This window comes from Camarhynchus parvulus, chromosome 4 (assembly GCF_901933205.1).
Source record: "Camarhynchus parvulus chromosome 4, STF_HiC, whole genome shotgun sequence".
Taxonomy (NCBI): Eukaryota; Metazoa; Chordata; class Aves; order Passeriformes; family Thraupidae; genus Camarhynchus; species Camarhynchus parvulus.
In genome coordinates, this window is record NC_044574.1 from 19081703 (window position 1) to 19104546 (window position 22844).

Here is a 22844-nt window from a genome sequence, read left to right on the forward strand (position 1 = left end):
GTCATGGCTGAGCAGGGTGGGAAGAAGTTCGTTTCTCCTGATAATGGGGCAATAAATTCTTTTTCTCTGAAAGATTTAAGTGTCCTGTTGCTGCTATCTCGCTGTGAGTCCTTCCTTTACAAAAATATCTTACCTAGCATAGTTTCTATTTTAACATTTTGTCATAACCTAGAACTATATTTAACACACTACTTAAGAAAATTAATACAGCACAACTTTCTAACATAACAATATAATATTCATTTTAATATTTGCGAAAAGCCAATCATAAAATACGCATTTTTCCTTCCTTCCTTCCTTCCTTCCTTCCTTCCTTCCTTCCTTCCTTCCTTCCTTCCTTCCTTCCTTCCTTCCTTCCTTCCTTCCTTCCTTCCTTCCTTCCTTCCTTCCTTCCTGTGCTTATATAGGAGGTCAGGAGAATAGAATTTCCAGTAATTTTCTAATAAAACTTTCTGATTTTTTGGGGACGCCCTGGCTTTTGTCGTTCCTTTCGCACCTACGCCCCCGGGCCCTTCCATCCCCCTCAGGGCGGAACCTTTCCGTGCGGCGCCGCTTCCCGGCCGGGCGCAGCGGTAGGCGGGCGCCGCTGCCGCCGTTGCCGGGTAACGCGGCGGTGCGGCGCCGAAGGCGGCCCGGCCGCGCAGGGCCCGCCATGCTGGACCCAGAGCGCGGGCTGTCCCTCACCATCGCCAGGGTCGTGCAGCGCCTGCAGGGCTCCAGCCTGCACTCACAGCTGGAGCGACAGGCCCGGGTGAGCCCTGACCTGCCGCTGTGTCCCCACGCACGCCTCCCTTCCGCGCTGCCCCTCCCCGGCGCTTTGTTCGCGGCCGCCGCCCCTAGCCCGGCTGTTCTCCTCATGGGCAGGGGGTCCGGGCCCCCGGCGCCCCTCGTCCCCTCCCTCTTTTCCCGCCTGTCCCGCTCCTCTTCCCTCCTCGGCGGGGCCGGAGAGCGGCATGTTTGGTTTCTAGAGCCGTGTTTGTTGCGTTTCCCCTTGGGACCCAAGGATTTCGCAGGGAATATGAAGACTATCCGTCTGAAATCTCGCTGCTTCAAATATAGGTCCTGAAACCAATTGCTTTTTTAATCTTTAATTTGGAGAGCTTTAAAGTCCATCCACCCTCCCCCGCTCCCCTAGTGTCCCTAAGAAAATGAGGATTTGGTGAAAGGAAGTGAAAATAAATGAAAAAAAAATACGCATGGAAGTAAATTTTAGTAGCTGGGATAACAGTTGCCTTTTTTTTTTATATTTAACAACTTATCTGCACTTGGAGCCAGGTTTTCAGATTAAAATTGTGTCAATTTTCATGATCATAATAACCTAGTCATGGTGCTGTAACAAATATTGTGCATTACTGAAATATTCAGGATTGGGTTTTATAAAATCTTGTGCTTTTGGTTTTGGGGTTTTTTTCAAACACCACGTAAAATTATACAGGTTGGGTGGGGTTTTTTTGGGAGGTTTTCTGTTGTTGTTGTTGTTGTTGTTTATGGTTTTTTGTTGTTGGTTTTTTTTTATGGGTTTTTTGTTTGGTTTGGGTTGGGTTTTTTGGGGATACCATATCCATTATTTGTCCATTAGTTTTTAAATGAAACATCATTTTCCTCTTTGAATGTTCCTGAAGCTTTCTGTAGCAAGTGACATCACTGTCACACTGCCTGTCTTTGGCTTGTTTTGTATTTAAATGTACTGATTTGGTCTCTAAATGCTTTTATAAATGTGTGTCTGCCTTGCTTCTGTTGTCAGGGCTTTCTAAATATTTGAATCAGCCAATGTACATGACTTGAAGGAGGCTGGAGTTATGAAGAAGTGTAGAGGCTGGGTTCTGCTAAATGGTGGGAAATTGAGTATCCTAAAAAAACCTGATATGAGAAGTGCAGAGTCACATCTTGTCCTCTAAAAAGGGCTCTGCTCTAACCACTCTGTTCCTGTTTCTAACAAACCTGAATGCACTCCCTTCCACGGGATTCTTTATCCCTGTCTCTGGCAGGACCAGATTTCAGCCACTTGATTCTTTGCGTGGGTTTTTTGAGGCAGGAGGCAGCTTGGTGTCCTCGGGACCTGGCTGGGTGTTTGGAAGGTGCTAAACTGGGTGGGTGGCTTTGGTTTGGTGGAGCCATTTTGTGCAGGTGGACACTGAGAACGTGAGCAGTGCCCTCCCAAGGGGGTGTTTGGAGTCTGAAAGGGCAGTGGGGTGCTCAAACTCCACTGCTGGATATGAGAATGTATCTGCTGTGATGGCTTTGCAGAGAACTGTTTCACAGATTTCTTGAAGAATAACAAAAAAGTGTTTGTATAGATCATGATCATTCTAGTCATATGAAGTGCTAAGGGGAAAGAAAGGAAACAGGGCAACAAATATTCAAGCTGATTCTTAGAGTTGTGTGTGAAGGGTTTATAACAGCAGGTTAAATCAGAGCTGTAGTTTAGTGTAGTGATCTGAAAGTTTATAGATACATCAACAGTGGGATAACTCAATCGAATTAATTATCTCTTGGAGATTGTAGTTTAAATTAGTAGGGCCAAATGTACACTGTGTTTGCCAGGAATCTGGGTGTTCTTGATAGAGGAGCCTTTTTTTATTGACCTTGCACGCATTTATGTTCTTCCATGTACAGAAGACTTGCTTTGTTTATAAAGCTTGGACAGCCACGTTAGTGCTACACCATGCAAGGGCCCCTCAATCAGAGGCTGGTCTCCTGTTCTGCCCTAGGCAGCTGTACAGAATTCTGAAAGTTTCTGCTTTTTGCTTCACTCTGTATTAATCTAATGCTTGATGTTCCTCCCGTTACGTGGGGTATTGCTGGAGTTGCACTGTCAAATATGAAATCTCAGCTGTTGCTGTGCATCACTCCTGAACTCCAGTTTATTGGTAGGATGTGATGGAGTTTTTTGTCTGCTGGTTAACAATGCTTGGTCTGCACAAGTTGTGATTTTGAAGGGTGGTCCCTTTTTTAGGGGATTTTAAACTGTTTTGGGAGATGCACACTGTATTTTGAGAAGTCTTTGAAATCAGCGCATCAAAGTGAAACCTAATTTTGTTTTGAATATTTATACTGCAGTTGTACTTCACAAATATTCTTCATCTCTTATTGTAGAAAATTATGTTGATATTTGTTCCTCAAAAATACTTAATGTCTCTGAAAACACTACAGTCAAAATGGATCTTAAGGTCCATTATAATAATCCCTGAAATTTTGAGAGAACATGTAGTCTCACAAACAGTATTTTAGCTATTAGAAAAGCTATATTTTGTAAATTTGTCTCTTATTTTCTAGGAAGGAGAACTCAGAATGAACAGTTCCATTGATGAGTTAATAGAACTTTGGGGAAAACACAGTATTCTGACATTTGTGAGCGGTGAGAGAGTAGCCCTGTGGTTATGAACTGATCAAACCAGTGCTTTGCTTGGCTGTCACTGGGAGCCTGAGCTGGTGTCAAGGGCTGTGATACACAATCTCTTTGAAATAACTTTGGCGTGGGCATCAAATGATTTGCTGTCACAGCTTGACTTCTGGGGATACCAAGATAATCACATTTTTATCCCAAGGATTGAAGTAGAGGTAGTGTCATGTAAGTGATGAATGAATAAATAAATAAATGTTAAGTTGATTTTTGTAGGTTGATTTTTGATATATTGATATATTACTGCAGTTAAGAAGAGAGATTAATGTGGGTAAGGGTTCTAATGTGCCTATCACTTTGGAATTTCTTCTGACCATAATTTGTAGTGTGTTTGAAAGGAAAGAGTAACAGTGACAAAGAGCCAAAATATTAGGTAGTAACTTTTCAACAGGTAGAATTGCTGCTGGTGTTAGTGGGGGTAGCAGAGGAGAGACCTCATTTTCTGGTCACAACTTCACTGTGCAAGTTTGTCATCAGATTTGCATGTTCTTATCTTAAGTTTTCTCTCCCTTTCTGAATTGTAAATGTTTTTTAGTTGGAGATTAGAGGGGTTTAGAAAAACTAAAACATGGACATCTCAAGGACAAAATGCAGTTTTAAAACAAATCATTTTGTGAAATCTTGCTAGAATTCTGCTCTAGGGAAAATCTGTGTCAGTGGACAGACAATAAAAATGAAACCGTTCAGAGATGAAAAGGTGCTACCTTTTTAGCACATTTTCATTTGCAGCCAATTCAGAAACTGCATTTTTCATGATCTTTGAAAACCTTTGAGTTAGGCTTTATTAATCAGTTGAGATTAATCAATCTTAATTTTTGTCCCATGCAAACCTCTAATAGAAATCATTCTAACTCAGAGTTGTCCAGAACCTCTAGTGACCAGGGGCTAATGACAAAGTTTAAAAAACACCCAGCAAAACCAACCAACAGACAAAAGCTTCAGTAGTTTATTCTAAAGAACTTTTCTAAAGCAGGAGGTGACAATAAAATGAAAGGTTCTAAATGAAAGATAAAGGTTCTAAATTATGTTTTAAATGGAACAAGAAAGACTCACAGTGCAAGGAGTCCTCCCCCTGCCATTTTCTGCATGAATGTTCTGTGATGTTTCTTGTACATCTGGCTGGAGTGGGACAACCTGAGGGGAACTGGTAACAAAGCATGATAAGGGCTGTTACAGTAGGCTAAAAGGAGTGATATAAGTGTAAAAATCAGGTCTGATACCCATCCCACCCCACTGTAGCAATTCAGTTTGGGAGTGAGAATACATTGCTGGAGGTACCTGAAGGTACAGAGAAGGTGGAGAGGAGATGTCCTGGTCAGAAACACTGTCCAGAGGAGCGGAGTCTGCCGCCCTTCTTTGAGCAGACCTGTGGTAGAACCAGAAGGCTTTAAAGACAGTATTGATCAGAGGGAGAAATAAGGGTCTTAAAAGACTTCAGATGGGGCAGAGGAGGAGAGGACTTCTTTGGGAGCACTAGGAACACTGGAGCTGGAGTAGTGCCTGACTGTGCTTCTAAAGAAAGTGGAGGTAAATAAGCTTAGAATAATTTATTATAATTTATGGTTAGCAAGATGTCTCAGCATATTGTTTTCATTATATTTTTTGCCAGTTTAAAAAAAAATAAATTGATACCAATCTCAGCTTATATAAAAGATCAAATTCAGAAGGAGAATGTTTCTGTGCAATGTAGCATTTATTTAATAAAAATTAGCAGAAAAATGTAGGCTCATGAGTCATCATGGAAAAGTAATGGTTCATTTTCATGCATTGTATTTGGCAAAGGATTTACTATGCTTGCTGATAGAGCTTGTGCCTTTGGTTTAAGTGGCTCAGGAGTAATATTTGCATTATAGTGAATTTTAAATTGAATGCAATTGAGTATGTGTTGATCAGATGATGGAGTTCAGAAGCAATGCAAGCTTGACTGGCTGAGTAGTACTTTTTTAGTAGTGTGGATTCTGGTTTTTGCCTCGTGTGTGTATTTTATTTTCAGCACTAATTTTATATTCAAAACCTAGAAAATTTATTAAACATTAAAATTACATCATTTAAATATATCCTTATATCTTGTACCACAGCATAACATTTGAAGCTTTTACTTCCATATGAAACTGATCGAAGCTCTCTGTATCTGCTAGGTTATTTTTACTTTTATAAGAAAGTTCACAGTATTTTTTCCCTTATTGTAGTTCATGTAGAAATGTAGAAGGGTTGGAAAATTGTCATTGTAATCAGGGTTTCACCCTTACTGAAATTTGTTTAGTTAGGCTCAGAATGATTCTTCTTTTTGTTACAGAAATGTATAACCAAAACTAATCTCTCCCTTAAAGTTGCAGGGGTTTAAGTTTTTAGTGAATGTTTATGTTGAAATTGTGGTGGTTGTGCTTGAAGTGAATTTTACCAAGTCAGCTTGGTCCTTATAAAGTCCAGGTATGGTAGAATGAAGTACATAAGGGATGGCGAATATTTACTAGCTTTCATTAAATTTACTTCTTCTAAAGATGGGTTATATTTGGGGATTCTGTTATATTGTAATTTGAGAAATAATAGCAATAAAACTGAAAAACATTGTGCACTTGTGCAGAAACATACTGAACAGTAATAAATGCTTTGAGAGGGTACATGTGTATCTAAACAAAAAAGGCTTTGAAGAGAAATTATGGTTGATAGCCTGTAAAAATATTAGGATTGTGTAAAGGTATTTGCAGAACTGTTTGCAACAGGATAAAAATATGTGTTCACCTGATGCAATTCCACGTTTCAGTATAGTGGGATCACTTCTCTGCAGTGTTTATGCTTGTTGAGAAAAGAAATAGTTTAACACAGGAGTTATGCTGGAACACTTTGTTCTGTCAAGCCTCAAGCCTTAGTAGCATGTTGCTGGTCCTCTAGTTATTTTCCTGTACTTCTTTGAGTGCTGTGATTGATGGATCATCTCTTGCATGATCAGTGCTGCTCCAGTCATGATCACTGAATGCCACTTTCAAATTTAGATGCTAATTTGTAAATAGGTTGAGCTCTGTGTTCAGTTCCTCTGTGTATCAATTTCCTATTTCCACCAATTTTATTATTTTACTGTTGTGCTATGCTTTTGCTTCCTTTCAGCCACAGCAGTGTTGAGTGTCTGGATTTTCTTCCATCTTGGCATCCACGTACAGAGAGAGTACATTTAGAGTATCACTTCTGATGGTGACTGCGCAGATCCCAGCAGGATACCTTACCAAAATCAAAGATGCACACACAAGATTGTTAGTGGTACCTTAGACGCTGGCAAATTTGGCAAAATTTTAAAGGTCTCTGAAGTCTGGGTCAGTACAGCTGAAGAATGGAGGGTGCTAAGAAATGCTGTAATGATAGCTTGTTTTATGAAGGAATGTGGAAGGGACAGATGTGTCTTGATTTACAGGAAGCTGACCAAGACTGGAGAGGACCATAGACATCCCACACCTGGACCTCAGTGCCCTATCCATAAGATTATTCACAATGCTAGTTTTACAGGGAAAAGCTGTTAGGCATTAACATTTTTTAAAAATGATTTGTTATTTCTTGCTAAAATATTTGACTTCCATCTCTATTTCCTTTCAGGGCTCTATATTGCCCTGACTCAACCTCTGAATATTTGGCTTTTTCCTTGTTCTAGCTGTCACCCTTTGCTTTCATGGATTGTTCCCCTATATTGCTCACTCTCTATTACCCTGCATGTTATAATCTCCTTATAGTAACAGATAATATTTTTCCTATAGAAGTAAGATACCCTTTCCTCAAGATGTGTGTGTTGAAATTGGTAGTTCTACCTGGGTGTTTGCTGGTTTTTGATCATGCAGGGAATTAATTCAGTTCTTGAGTACAAATCTCACCAGTGTGGGGTTTTCTCCCAGTAAATCTTGGGTAGGCATTTTTAGCTATGTAAAGTTGTTGTAATGCTTCTTTTATATAAATAAAAATTTTCAACATATTTTTTTTTTATTCTACAGGGAATAAAATCACAGGGAAAAAAATGCAAACAAGACTTAGTCAGTGTGTTGTAGCAAGCAGTTTAAAACAAACCAACCCTACCTAAAATATAAATACCTAAATGTGTTTTCCAACATGGTACAACACAGAAATAAGTTAGATCAGTTAATCCAAAGGAAAAACAAGATTATGTGGACACCTGGACTAGTAATTTTGGAACATCAGCTCTGCTGTGCCCCCTTGATTCCTCAATTTAGTTCCCATAAACACCCATATGAATTCTAAAGAGGTACCATACTGTTAAGTTACAGCAAAACAGTTCTGAAGAGAGTTCCTTGCACTTACCAAAATGAGTATTTTCCCTTTTTGTGTTAAACAGAGCTGGAATATGGTCTGTGTTAGAGCTGGCTGCAGCTGCCAGCTGAACTGTTTGCCACATTCTCAAGTATCTAATTTCTGATTTGAAAACTGATCAGCAATCCTACCAGTTTCTGTGGCTCTCTTGTTCTGCTTAGCACTTAGGAATGTGCTGATTGTAGTACACAAGTAAACAAGAGGGAAAGTGTAAATGGGAGGAGGTGGTTTTTTTTGCAACTGAACTCTGAATTGTTAAAAGTGGAGACAAAAGTGCCTCCATAATTTGTGGCGGGGAATTTTCACATTTCTTATGTGAAAATTTGTCTCAGTAGAGCTTTTTTCAGGGAAGAGAAGAAAAAGGACACAGGAAAGTTGCTAAAGATAGATGTTTTGATAAGTTATAGATTAGCCTAAGAATATTGGCTGCATCAGGGCTAGGAATAATGAAATAATATCTGACTGAATACATGGGCATGAAGAAGTGAAGGTAACCAGTGCAGGTTGATGCATTGACGTAATCCCTGCGGAAAATTTTCCCCAGCATGCTGTCCTGTTTCCTTTTTGACTGCCTTTCTGCTGCAAACAGGAGTCTCTGGATTTTATGTCCTGCAGCTGGGCAACAGGCTCTGTTGAGAGCAGCAGTTTATGAGAAAAGACCTCTGTTGTTCTTTTGGCCTGACAGGGAAAATGGGAAGTAGTCTGTGGACTGAACTCCTTAATGCCTTCTAATGTGATATGCTGTATCAATTTCCAAAATTTCCAGGAATCTCCAAAAAAAACCCTGTTGTCAATAGGAGTATCAGATACTCCTTAGTAACCCAAGAGTTCGCAGTTGTGTGAACAGCAGAGAATTAAAACACTGTTCTGATTGCACTCACATAATTTCTTGTTCTGTTTCCAGTGTCAAGATAATTAATCCATTATATAGCAGATTGTGCAGGAGCTTTCTTTTCTTTGTGTGATTTATCATCTGTCAATGAGTTGTATTTGTGAGGGGATTTTTCTGCATCTAAAACGTGTGCCTGACCTGATGGGTAAACCCCATGGACCTTGAGATTAGAATTAGCCATATTTAACTCAAAGACAAAGCTGAACATTTACAAAAGGGTGCACAAAAACTTCTGATGAAAAGTATGGCAAAATCTGCCCTGCTTAATGTCTGTTACTTTATTTAAAATTTCTACAGTAAACACACAAAACCACTGCCTTGCAGCAGAGAAAACCCTCAGCCTGACAAATGTCCAAAAAGGACATACGACTTTCCATCAAAGTAGTTTCAAAAGAATTCGTCATGAAATCCTCCTTGAGGTTTTTGCTTAAAAATGGTATTTTGTGAGCTGCCCAAGAACACACATAAAAATCATTGTTTCCCAGATATTAGTAACCATCCTTTGCCAACTTTTACCATTGTGCTGGATGGTATATGTGTTTGTCATTTGACATGAGAGTTATGCAACTCACCACATCTTCTGTTCTGTGCTTATGATGACCTTTCTTTCACAGAAGCATGCTGAGAAATAGTCTCTCTGCAATTGCAGTCAATAAACCAAATATAAATGTCTCCCTTACCTGTAATGGCAAGGGGACTTGAAATGCTGATGCTGTTATTCTCTCCATTATTGTCCATTCCTCTTTTCATGTGGGGAAAATGGAAAGGTTTTCTTAAAATTCTGCATTGTGAATTCACCTAGACCTGCTTTTCCTGTGCAGAAACACCCTTTTCCATGTATAAACTGTAAGGCAAAGTACAGGATTTTAGAGTTTTAGTTGTGTGCCATGGACTTAAATCATGCCATGCGCTCAGCAGTGTTGTTAGGGCTGGAAGACTATGCAAGTTGGTGAAAGATTATTTTTAATTAAATAAAAATTAAAATTCTGTTGCAGCAGGAAAGCTTGCTGCAATAGAATTAGCAGTTGATATGCCTACAGCACATTGTTAAGTAGCTTTTGGTAAGAGATGTCTCACATTTCTATGTAGATGATTTGGCCATATGCTTCTAACGTATGCCTGGAGCTGTCATGGCTGTGGACACACAGATCTTCTGGTGTTATTTTCAAGTTAGCATGCAGCATTGCTTTTTTTTCTCTAAACCTTTTGCTTTACTATCTGATGTTATCAGCTACTGCCATGTAACATGCATAGGAAAATATGTCTTAGAAGGCACTTAACAGAAACTTCTGAGTTTCTGCTTGTTGTCCTTTTGGACCTTTGTGATGTGTTGGTTTTCTCCTTTTGGTCTAGCTGCAGAAGGAGGAAATGCTGTAGCAACTGCTTCTGCTGTTGCTGAAAGATGTGCAGATGTGCATGGTGGTGTGATGGTATGGTTGTAAAGGTGGTTAGTGCTGGTTAGTGCTGGTTAGTGTGTGGAGTGCATTTCATTGCAAGAAGCTGTATATACCCAGTAGTCACAGCTGCAGTGGGGAGTGTTCGGTGCACAGTCAGTTTTTTGGGTTGAAAATGGCATTTCTTACCTGAAGGAGCTGAACTGTGGGAAGTTAAGTGAAAAATTATGGAATGTTTTCAGTTTTAATTCTTTCAGGTGAAATACAGGAATTGGCTTCTAGTTTTTTCCATGTGTACCTTATGACCAATTCCTTAATGTGTATAGTCTAGCATTTGTGCTGAGTATGTGGGGCATTTGCTCAGATTATTAAATCTGTATGTTTATATGCATTCACTACATATTCTACTGCTTTTCTTCTCTCTTCTTTCCCACATAACACCTTTTAGCATTGATGAAAAAGTTGAAGACATTGAGTGAGAAAAAATTAGCTGATATTTTTGACTGCTGTTGCTCAAGGAAGGAGTTTGCTTTGGGTGTAACCTTAAGCATGTTCATTACTTAATTTATAACTTGAATAATGTAATTTCTCTTTAGTTCTTGGTGCTTATTTATTTATTTTTCATATTAGGTTAACCTACACAAACCAGAAATTAAGCTGGAATCTCTAAAAGAGGATATTAAGGATTTTCTGAAGACATCAGGTTTGTAATACTTCGTTCATATATTTGTGAATAGGATAGATGTATGTAGGAACATATGTGATATAAGTGATGAAAACAGTGCTTTGTGGAGCTTGGTGTCTTGTCACTGACAGTAGCCAGAAGCAGACATTCAGTGATTCCAGATTATTAAATCACATAAAGAAAATTTAAAAGAGAAAGTGTTCTTGGATTCCATGTGTATTTTGAAAAACATACTATGCAAAGTGCTTTTATTATTTTATAAGATACTGGTGATTTTTTTTGAAAATTCTGAGTGAATAGAGAGTTCAGTCACTTCTGAAAATGGAAATTAACTTCCATGGAGATACTCTTGAAAATTTTACCTTTAGTTAAATTTCCAATTTGCATTGAAAGTTGTAGGCTATGTTACTATAATGTGAGGATTTTATGATAAATGATCTCAGATTTATAATCATCAGGAACACTGTCTCTATTAATATTAATTGTTGATTTAATAAAATGATGGCTTTAAGAAACAGAATGTAATTTTTTTAACCAAAACTATATTGTAATTATTTGAACAGCAGATGGAAATAAAGGATGTTCAGTCTCTATAGAGGTTTCAACTTGCAGTTTTCATATCTTAATTAGATTAAGGTTTCTCTGTCTCCACTTGTCTCTCTGGTAGGAAGACATGAACTGAGACCAGGCATAAAATTCCAGTGACTGCAAAGCAACCTCTGATTGATGTTCCATTAGTATCAATTCCTAAAGTTGTCTTCTGATTGTTTTTTTTTATTTTAACAGGTTGGGAAAAGAAGCTTCAGAATGCTGTTTATAGTGAACTCAATGTGTGAGTTTATTTAGTATTTTCACTTAATGAGTTCTGCTCACATGATTTACTTTTGATCCATTTGTTTATAGAGGTAAATGGTGTGTTACTGTAATCTGCAATATCTGTCATAGCAAGGGTACCTGCTTAGTTTCTGTTTTTACAGTGCCATTATTTCTTTTTCATCCTAGTGAAAATATTGGACTCAAGTGCATTTTAAAGAATAAATGAAGTAAATATCACCACATTTTGTAGTTACTTTAGTGTTTTGCTTTTGGCTTTACTTCCAAAGGTACCAAGGGTCATAATATAATTATGTAAGGGAGGCAGTTGCTGCAAATGAGTTTTAATTGAGGTATTGGTCACAGCATTGCATGTATTTTTGTATTAATTATTTTTTAAGATCTTTAAGATATTGGATCTCTAGGTTTCTCAGGTCAGTGCTCATCATGCTTGGGATATGGTTATAAATGCAGTCAAATCAGCAAAGTTTCCTTTTTATTATTGTTCAACAAACTTTGGGGTAGACTTCTGGGAAGCATAATTTTTCTTTACATTCTGGGACAGTGGAAAGGTGAATTTCATAACAGATACAGCATGAATGCAACTATAAAATAAGAAATGTGTATGCAAATATATTTGTGCTAATGTAAATAAGCTTGTTAGAGTTACCAGTTTAGCACAATGTATATTTAGTAGCATGAGGGACTTAATTCTGCAAAATGCTTCTGTCTGTTACCAAGGATTCATCTTCATTGTATCTTTCCAGGGAAAAAATATTTACCTGTCTCTAGGACTAATGCACGGAAATAAGCAGTAAAATAACAAAATTTGCCCTTGAAAATTGAAATTAACTGTGAACACCATGATTTCATGAGCATTGTGGAAAAGTCAAGAAACAGCGTTTCTGAAATCTGTTGATATTGATTCTGTTTTGCACATTGGAACAGAATAGTCCATAACAAATTTGCAGCAAGAATGATCTTATCTGATAAAAATGGGAAGAAATTTGGGGAGGATTTCTCAAAACCATATGATAGGAACTGATTGAATGCATTCAAACAAATGAAAATTCAGGCTAACTATTAGAGAAGCTATGTGTAAATTTTGTTTCCTGAAAGACATTTGACATACTTAAAATTAGCTGGATGTAATGTTTGGCAAAAACTCATTGGAAATAACCTACACTACTGAAAGATAAATTAGTGGTTTGGTTTAGTTTTTGATTTTTATGAGTGGATATTTTTTATGAGTGCATATTCAGCTTTGCTTAAGTCAATACTTCACTCAAAATTCTAATTACTTTGGACATGTAGATGTTCACTACTGATTTTTGAAAGGAGACCCTCAAAAAAATATATTGTCTCTTGAAAAAATGTGATGACTTGGAGGGGGAAAGTTCCAGGAGGTCATAAAGATGATGTGAGGAGAATACACTTTTAAAATACCTGATTTGTTAATGTAATTATTTTATTTTATTTTATAAATATGTGAAATTATACGAGAGTGTTATTTTTAATACAAGAAGAACTCATGTTGAAATGTTATTAATTCTTGCATATTGTTATCTTATTTGTATCCATAGACTGTATGAGGAAAAAATACTTCTAAAAATAATACTCGGTTTTGACCAACACACACTTGTGTTTTTGCTAGTGCTCTCATGAAAGGAGTTATATTTAAGTTTACAAATACAGGATTAATTAAGCAAAATAAAACATCAGAATATTTAAAGTTTACCATATTTTCTTCTTAAGGTTTCCTTCGCCCTGTCATCCTGCAGCACCACCTGAACATATTAAAGAACCTTTAGCCTATATGAGGAAAGCACAGGTTGGTGGTTATCAATTTTACCATTCATATCAGAGCTTTAATTAGACTACTTGGGATTTACTCTGTAGAATGTTATTGTGTTTCTAGGTTTTATACCTTAGGAAAAGCACAGATTTGTAATTGCATCAAAGTTAATAGTAATATTGTATATGTGACATTTTACATAAATCAGAAAATGCTCAAGTAATTCTCCAGCCACAATGAAAGTAGGATATAGTGGAAGGTAGGTGAAAAATGTAAAATAGAGATGATGTGAATATGTCAAAGAAGAGAATTTGGTTTCATTGAGAAGGAAAAAAGGGGTAGCTATAGGTCATTTCCTTAGGGTTACAAAAGCATTTTTTTGAAGGCAGAATACTGTGACGGTGGTCTCAGGGGTTCTTGATTGAGGGAAGAGACGAGAACGTTGACTCCATGATTTATTATTTTATGAGATATACATATACTATAACTATACTAAAAAGAGAAGGAAGAGAGAGATTTCCAGAAACTGCTAAGCTAAGAATAGGAAAAGAAAAGGATCCTAACAAGGCAGCTCTCGGACTCTGTCTGAGAGAGTTCGTCCCGGATTGGCCATCAACCACAAACATCCAAGCTGGCCCAATCCAGACGGACCTGTTGCATTCCACAGCAGCAGATAACCTATTGTTTACGTCTATCTCTGAGGCCACAGTTTCTCAGAAGGAAAAATCCTAAAGAAAGGATTTTTCACAAAGAGATGTCTGCGACAGGACACAGGCAGTTTCATGATGAAAGATAACAGCCTGCAGAGATAGTGAGATCTTCAGAAAGAAGAGATATATTTAGTACTTAAAAATGTGAAGGGAAGATGAAAAATATAGAGCTAAGGAGCTTAAGGCATATTGAAGGAGAATAAGAAAAACTGGACTGTAAAGATTAAATGAGGATTTTTGGTGTCAGGAAAAAATACTTTGGCTTGTTTATTTTTTTGCCAATATATGCCATTTGAAAAAAAAAATCCACATAAAAATGTAAAAAAAAACCAAACCAGACCAAGTTTCAAGAATATGGTCTAACAAAAACATCTCAGGTAGGGATAAAGGTGTATATAACTCTGCTGTGCCTAGAAATACATTGCAGTATTCTTTTACGAAATACTCAACAAATTGTGTTACCTTTACAAGCATATTGTTGTTTATTCCCCTAAGTCTTATCTCTCGGTCCTGGGTTTCAGTCTTTAGGATTTGGGGTTAAAGATTGCTTTAGTCAATTTTTCTTGTGTGGTGTGAAATGTAATGCCACAATTTGCAGCCTGAGAAGAATCACTCTTACTAGTTCATTAATGCAAAAACCAGAGAGATATAGCTATATGCATGTTTGTCTGAAGCAGTTTCATGGGTTATTATTTTACAAAAGTGTATATAATACTTGCAGTGTTTTTAGCTATATGTAGAGGCCTGTTATTCCAGTAGTTTAAAACTGAGCAGGAGAAGTCCTGTCTTTGCTGGTTTCAAAATTTATTTCCTTATATCAAAGAGTATTAGTCATCCATGTCCTCCGGGTGGGTTAATCCTGGTGGGCAGCTCAGCCACTCACTCACTCTTCCCCAGAGAAGCAGGAGAGAATCAAAAGGGCAAAAGTGAGAAATCCTGTTACAAAGATAGTTTAATTGACAAAGCAAAAGCTACACATGTCAACAAAGCAAAATAGGAATACATTCATTACTTTCCATCATCAGGCAGCTTTTGTCCCAGCTTCTTTATTTGGAACATGATGTTGTATGGTCTGGAATATCCCACTGTTCACTGGTGGGGGGGGGGGGTCAGCTGTCCTAGCTCTGTCTCCTCCCAAATTCTTGAGCACTCCCAGCGTCCTTGCTGGGGGGAAGCATTAGAGAAGACCTTGAACTTCTCAGCAATAGCTAAAACATTTGTGTTTTATCAACACCCTTTTGGTCACAAATCCAAAAGAAAGCACCCTACCAACTACTGTGAAGAAATATAACTCTATCCCAGCCAAACCTGTATGATGCCCTTTCAAACCCTTTCTGGAAATACAGCTCTTTCATAAAGACTTGTTAACCCTTTCCATAGAGAATACTGGTAAATTATGGTAGTTGAGAAATAATAATAAATGCACAGTTAGAGAAGTAACATGATCTTTTCTAAAACCACTGAGATACATGCAAGTGTTTGATTTACAGGATGACGCACATTTATCACTGTAGATAATGGGCCTGTAAGAAAAAAAGCATCATCAGAGCAATTGAATCACAACTAGATTTTGTTTTGTTACTCTTTTTGATTAAATAAACAATGTGAAAAGCTTACAAAGCCAGTGTTTCAATGATTTTGTTTGTTTAAAATATTTGGAAATAGCTAAAATACAAGTGTACAGGTTGCTAATACCTTTTGGGAGAGAGATAAAAGTGAAAATTTAACAATTTACTTTCATAGGTATTGAAAATCTAATTAATGTTTTGACAGTAAGACTGGGGTTTTTTATTTGTAGGTAGATTTTTTTATATTTACTTTATTTTCATTTAGCTTCACAGCAGTTGGAAAAAATACTTTGATCCTATCATCAAAATTTGTCCCCATATAAAAATGTTGTCCATATTTGTCATATTCTATTTTTATTAGATACAGTCACCATTTAAGATGCTGTTTCCATTGTTATAAGTTTGTTGACAATTTCTTTATCCTTTTCTATCTTAAATAAATTCTTCTCTACTTCAGAATTCTGGAAATAAGGGTACTACTCCCAGAAAACCATCTCTGATAGTTACTGGAATGACTTTGTATCAGTGATTAAAGTGATATTAATATTTTTCTAGAGTAGGTATTAAAATGTTCATAATTAACCCTTTTTCTCCTCACATTGGTCCTGTTTTCTCATAGATGGCAGACTGAAGTTTTTATATTGCTTTATTTTCCTGCCTCAAAAGAAAACCAGGTTTCTAGAGAAGGATAGAGCATTAATGGCAATGAGTAGTAATGCTGAAAGTCATAGGATGATAGAATGGTTTGGGTTGTAAGGGACATTAAAGATCTCGTTTCAGCCTTCCCTTGGAAGGATACCTCCCACTAGATCAGCTTGCTCAGAGCCCCATCCAACCTGTCCTTGAACCCTTTCAGGCATGGGGCATCCACAACGTCTCTGGGCAGCCTGTTCAATGTCTCACCACCCTCACAGTGAAGAATTTCTTCCTCCTATGTCATGTAAACCTACCCTTTCAGTTTAAATCCATTCCCCCTTGTCCTGTTGCTACATGCCCTTGTTAATAATCCTTCTCCCTCCCTTCAGGCATGGTCTTTAGGTGTTAGAGACCATTTTGTGATTTGGAAATTGTTTCCAAATTGCAGTACTACCTTTTTCAGTTTCAGCTATTTTATTGCATAATTGTAACCATAGCAATCCTAATAGTGTGTTTTCTTAGTGTTGAATTTCTTTGTAAGACTAGAGGAATCATCTTGCTAAATGTATTGTGCCCATCAATAAAATGACTTTATGACCTCTCCCTCTGCCTTTTATTTCAGTCAAGAACAGTGCATTCTGTTTCTGCTCACTTCAGGTACCTGCTGTCCTGGAGAGAGGGCATGGTATCTTCCTTGGAAAGGCTGCATAACCCTCACTTTGGTTTTGTATTTTTTGCATTTATTTGAATATCTTTACTGGGTCTTGAAAGATGAATTATGTCACAGTTTATGACTGTGTATAAGTGGTTTATTACCAACATGTTGTATCCCCAGTGCAATAAGTGGATTAATGTCCGGTGTGGCAGTTGTAAGTCACACCAAGTGTGTTGACCTCCATTGCTCTTTGGAATTAGATGGTTCTTGGTCTTGCAAAGCTTCTTCTTCTTTTGTAGCTTTCATATCTTTAAGCATATCTCTGCTATTCCCCTCCCTATGCTCCTTCCACCTATCCTCACTTAATTTTGATGGTATCTTGAAGTGATGGTGCCAGTGGTACCAAACCAAGTGGAGAAGTGGCTGCATCAGAAGGGAGAGTCACTGTGCAGAAAAACTTGGATATGCTGGAAGAGTAGGCTAACAAGAGACATATGATGTAAAAACAGAAATGTAAGATCTGGCATGTGGGAAAACATAATCCAGGAGTGCAGCACAGGCTTGGATCTGCCTGTCTGGGGAGCAGCCTGAAGGAAATGAACCTGAAGAACCCGGTGGACAGCCAGCTCCATATGAGTGGACAGTGTGCTGCTGCATCAAGGAAAGGCAGTAGGATGCTGGGCTGCATCAATGTGGGCATCACTAGCAGAGATAAAGAAGTCGTTGTCCCACTCTACTTAACACTTGTCAGGTCACATCTGGAGTACTGTGTTCAGGTTTGGTCCCCACTGTACAGTAGAGGATGTGGACAGACTGGAGAGGGTCCAGAGAAGGGCCACAGAGATGTTCAAAGAACTGGGCAGCCTGACATGTGAGGAAAGGCTGAGAGAGCTGGGTTCTTTCAGCCTTGAGAGCTGGAGGTTTAGGGGAGACATTGTTCTGGTATTTAAAGGGTGGCTATCGCAAAAATGGAGACTCCTTTTTACAAAGAGTCACATGGAAAAGATGAGAAGTAATAGGTACAAGTTACTCTTGGGGACATTCTGATTGGACAGAAGAAGAAATTTTTTTGCATAGGGAACAGTCAGCCATTGGAATAATCTCCTTAGAGAGACAACATTGGACACTTAGGATTTGGCTGGACAGGAGACCAGGCCATCTGATCTAGAGCATACTTTTACCAAAAAAGACTTAAACTTTGTTTTTGCTGCTGCTATCTGTGTTTTCTCCATTTCCACTTTCTTGTCCTATATGGCCTAGTAATCTTCGTGCTCTCACTTATTTCTCTAGAAACAAAACCTCAGTTCTTAGCAAAATAGTAAAGGCTTGATATTACCACTTTGTGAGAGATGAACCAGTTTGTGACATGGTGTTGTGTAACTGCAGCATTTGAAAGGAATTTAAATATGATAATACAGTTAAATAAAAATATTTTACAGAGTATGATAAAAAGCAATGCAATTTGGAAAACATACCTTACATTCAAAACTCAGATCTGTTTTGTTTATGCAAAAGAAGGTGAAGGGATGACTTGATTGTGAGGAAAAATTTCTGGTGAAAGATAGCAAGTTTTTGATGGAAAAAGGTATGAGAGGATCTTGTAAATGAAAGCTAAAATGAAACAATAATAGACAAAATTTGAAATTTTTTTTTAGCTGCCCTTCCCTTTATTTGCTTCCTCTCTAATGAACTGCAGCCTCTTTGGGACAGAGCTTTGAGGAGCATGGTTAAAGAGTAACTAACTGTTGTAAAATTTGTGTCTAGAGCAAATTACAAGCAATAAATAGAACTAAATGAAATTAAGAGGAGTCTTTGCATTGATGTGATTGAGGTCTGGCTTGTCATCCACAGAAAACTAAATTAAGTATAAAACCCACCAGTGGTGCTGTAATCATGGAAGCAAAGTACCAAATCCATAGACAAGGAAGTCATTACTAATTGGCATTAACTTCAGAGGAGTTGGCCATGGAGTAGGCACTATTGAAGCCTAATGCAATTGTCAGAAGAATCTGGTTGCTTTTTAAGTTGTCCATGGGCCACTGAGGTATTGTCTACCTCTGTTTTCTCTGATTAGACATCTATTTCCTGAGCATTGTGTTAGAGGAATACTTTTTTAAGCATTACAGAAGACCAGATTTCTAACTTTCCTTAATTTCTGACAAGATCTGAGATACTTTTTGTGGAGAAAGACTGCCAGTCTCTTCAGGCCCCAAAGTGGAGAAGGTATTTACTATGCACAGTTGATTGACCTCTTATAATTGTTTGAAAAATTTGTTAAATGTTGATCTAGAAAGAAGTTTGATCATTAAATATATATAAAAATCAGTAATTGTGAAATGCATGATTTTTTAAAGATATGAAATATGAACAACTAAATTTTCTGGTTCTTTTTTGTGTTGTGAAGAATGAGGTCTGTTTGATCTATTGTTTCTATGTAAAGGAGCATATAAATATTCTCTTCGTATGTTTGCAGATGTCAGTCAGTGACTCTTGCTATCCTTTTATATATATCTGACTTCAAAAAACTGCTTGTTATTGCATAGTAAATTCAATTTTCAGGAAAAAGAAATTACTTATAATTTATCTTTTGTGTGTATTTTAGGGAAGCTGGGAGAAGCGAATTCTGAAAAGTCTGAACAGCATGTGCACAGAACTCAATATCCCACTAGCACAGAAGGTAACGTTTTGTTTTCAAACTGACATCTTCTCTGAAATTAAGCCTCATCTTGCACTCTTGTAATGTAATTATCATTTTAGACATGGTTATCAGGAGCTGCAGGTTCAGTATCTAAATAATTGTAATGCGGAATAATTTTCAGAGATGGTGGCAATGAATGTGTCTGCTCAGCTTGGGAGAAGATGAATGCTCTAGGTGGATTTTCCTCTTTGCTGTTGCAGCAGTTATCCTCTTGAGGGAGCAGCATGTGTGAAAGCTCATTACTGTATTCATTGCTCTTAACAGAGTATTTTGTGTGAAGACTCAACTGTATAACTTGTGCAGCCTGTGTGTGACACCAATGTGCTTTGTGGCTTTGTGTGCACAGAAGGCTGTAGTTGAACTGGTACATAAGGAGAGAGAGATACTGGTACATTGCTGATTTCTTTAATTGTTCATTCTAGTCTGTTTTGTTTTGTTTTTTTCTTTTAATTAATATAGAGGCTTTAATTTTAAAGATCATGGAACTAGTGAGTAACTTTAGCATGTTTTGTTCATTCCCCTGTTTGACCTCTGTGATAGGTGGTGGAACCTCTATGGTTCATCATGAGCTAAAGGATGCTGCTGTATTTGGTTTTCATGGCTGCCAGGGACAGGAATTTGATAGAGTCCAACAGCTCTATGGAATGGGCAGTAAATCTTCACTAACACAAAACTGAGTACTAAATATCCTCAATTCATTGCTAAGCACCTGAAACTATTTAATGGGCTTCTTTCCTTCCAGGAACTGAACTTGGCCTTTTCCTTTGTAATGTACCTTTAGGCTAGGGATAATTTGTTAGCAAATAAGTTTGTATTGCTATTTTGTAAAACATTGTATTAATGTATAGTTGACATGATTACATATTTGAAATAAACATGTTTTTATTCATTCTGTTAAAAAAAAAGAAGATACACTTTGTGTATTTCAGAGGCCTGCAAATGAACAAAAAGAATTGCTTAATAAATGGAATGAAATGGGAACTGATGAGCCAGGTAAGGTCAACTGAATTTACATACATTAAATTTTTGTACATAGAAAGGAAGGATGCACATCTTACCAGTCAAAGGTTAATCTAATCTCTTCAAGGCAAATTGATTTCGATCTTTCTTTCATTGGTAATGTGCCATTATGCCTAAATAAATATTTATTTCCTTGTTATTTTGTTTCAAGTTACTGTACTAACATTGAATCATTACTGAGAGGTTGTTGTGTCTTATTCCATATTCCAGTGCTTTAGAGAGTTATTCAACTAGAAGACAGCTCCTCTTATTGTAAACTTAGGCTAACAGAAAATCTTCAGAACTGTGGATAATTAAGCTCAGATGTTTTCTTGACAAAAGATAAAAATAACTCTTTCACAGAATAATCAGGGATATCTTACTTGGGGAAAGCAAGGCTAACTCTCACGCTAGTTCATAGCCAAGTTCCTTAAAAAGGATTTTGCAGAGGTGCTGGTTTGTATTACACTACCACCTCTCTGATGGCAAACACTTTTTATGGATTTTTTAGTACTGCTCCCCAGTTTTCATTTGACAGCAGTGTGTGTAATTCAATAATCTAATCTGTTGAAAAACACCTTGCTTTTGAAAATCATATCTTTCCTAAGTCTTAGAAGTGATTCAGTGTGAACACTTAGGAGGATTAAGTAAAAGCTTCCTGTGACTGCTGTTCTCTTCACAGAATCATAGAATGGTTTGATCTGGAAGGGACCTTGAAGAACACCCTCCTCTTCATTTATCTGAGGTTTAAAAAAATAAGGCAATTATCAGTAGCATAATCATGACAGAATATGTGGTAGTTGTTGCCATGATACTTGTGAGGATGTTATTTTGATCTTCGCTCTAATCTGTTATTTAAATTGCTAGATTGTGTTATAAATATGGCACATTTGTTTTTGATCTTTTGGTTTTAACATAGTGTCATTGAAATCTTACTTCAGATCTAAGTCTTTTCCGGCCTGTTTATGCACCTAAAGATTTTCTTGAGGTAAGCCTCTATGAAACAATACTCAGCCATTGGCTTGTATCCATTATAGTCTTTTATATGAAGTGGGAAAAATAATTGCTAAGTGTATTTCATACTAGTTGTTATTTGTAGCAAGTGAAATTTGGCATGGTTTTTATGAATCCATGTTTGGTTTACAAAACAAAACGCTATTGTCCCTTTTTTACTTTTTAACTGCAGTTTTAAATTAAACCTGTGGTAAACTTCTCTAAAGCATAGTCTGGGCCCAATTTTTTTTCCTTGGAGAGCAATTCTCAAGTGATTTTGTAAACCATTTTACATTTTCAATCCCAATATATTGAGCTCATAAATCACAATATGTGAAGCCAATAGACTGTTTGATTGCAGACTTGTATGCAGTTGTAATTGTAGGTCATCTAGGAAGGTTGTAAAAAATCAAACATGAAACAGGACTGTGTGGAATTTCAAGGCTTTTGTATATGATCAAACTAGACCATTAAAAAATTGGTGACTATGGAATCTTTAAAGTCTTAAATGTCAGTATTATTCATCATTTTCTATGATTCAAGCAAAGAACGTAATAGTAAAACAGTACTTATTACATATCACTCCTTTTGTTCAGTTAATCAAAATAATGTTGAAAATATTTTATTTATTTTGTTTTCCATCATTGTACTAACAGCCATGGTGTGTTTTTAATCTGAGATCTGTAAATAATTAGCTTTATTTAGTGACCCTCATGATCACTCTTTTTCTTTTATGCTGTTTTCTTTCCAGAGTTTGCAGTTTCTTTAAATTAACAAGTCTGACAGTGAGATTATATGGTATTAGAATACTTACAAGAGTGAGAACTGTAGAGGTACAATGTTATGAGAGAATTTCATAGGAGCTGGAAATTCATGGTAGAAAGAATCTTTACAGTTCAACATCATATAAAAACCTATACCTTGGGTTAACAATATGTAAGAGACTGTAAATTCCTTTATACATCGCAGGTACTTACCTTCAGATGATTCCTTGTCCTTTAAATTATGTTTGCTTTAAGTTTTCAATTCTGTAATTTCTTTTTCTTATATGAAAGAAGATATTTTGATATATTATTATTTAGTAAAGCATTATTTTAGTAGCAAGTTGTGTAGCACTTTTTTTGGAAGCTCTGTAAGATTGCCTGTGTAAGAAGATGGATAAAAATTCTTTCAGAGAAAAGTAATGCTGAAGAATATCCTGGATACTGCAGCCGTCACAAATATGTTGTTGGTGTAGCTTAAATGAGAAAGTAAATTTTAGTCAAGACATTACTATGTAGCCAGCACTTAATTGT

The 22844-nt window shown here is 37.0% G+C and overlaps 1 protein-coding gene across 1 annotated transcript in view; it reads left to right on the forward strand.

Annotated features, from left to right (window-relative positions):
- The first annotated feature begins 608 nt into the window (after window positions 1-608).
- Window positions 609-22844, forward strand: part of TBC1D19 (TBC1 domain family member 19) — a 49020-nt gene continuing 26784 nt past the window's right edge. The window contains exons 1-7 of the mRNA XM_030947587.1: window positions 609-751; window positions 10628-10700; window positions 11469-11514; window positions 13251-13326; window positions 19462-19536; window positions 20487-20550; window positions 21498-21544. Of these exons, the coding sequence (XP_030803447.1) occupies window positions 653-751; window positions 10628-10700; window positions 11469-11514; window positions 13251-13326; window positions 19462-19536; window positions 20487-20550; window positions 21498-21544 (480 nt within the window). The 5' untranslated portion in view covers window positions 609-652. The remainder of the gene's footprint in view (window positions 752-10627; window positions 10701-11468; window positions 11515-13250; window positions 13327-19461; window positions 19537-20486; window positions 20551-21497; window positions 21545-22844) is intronic.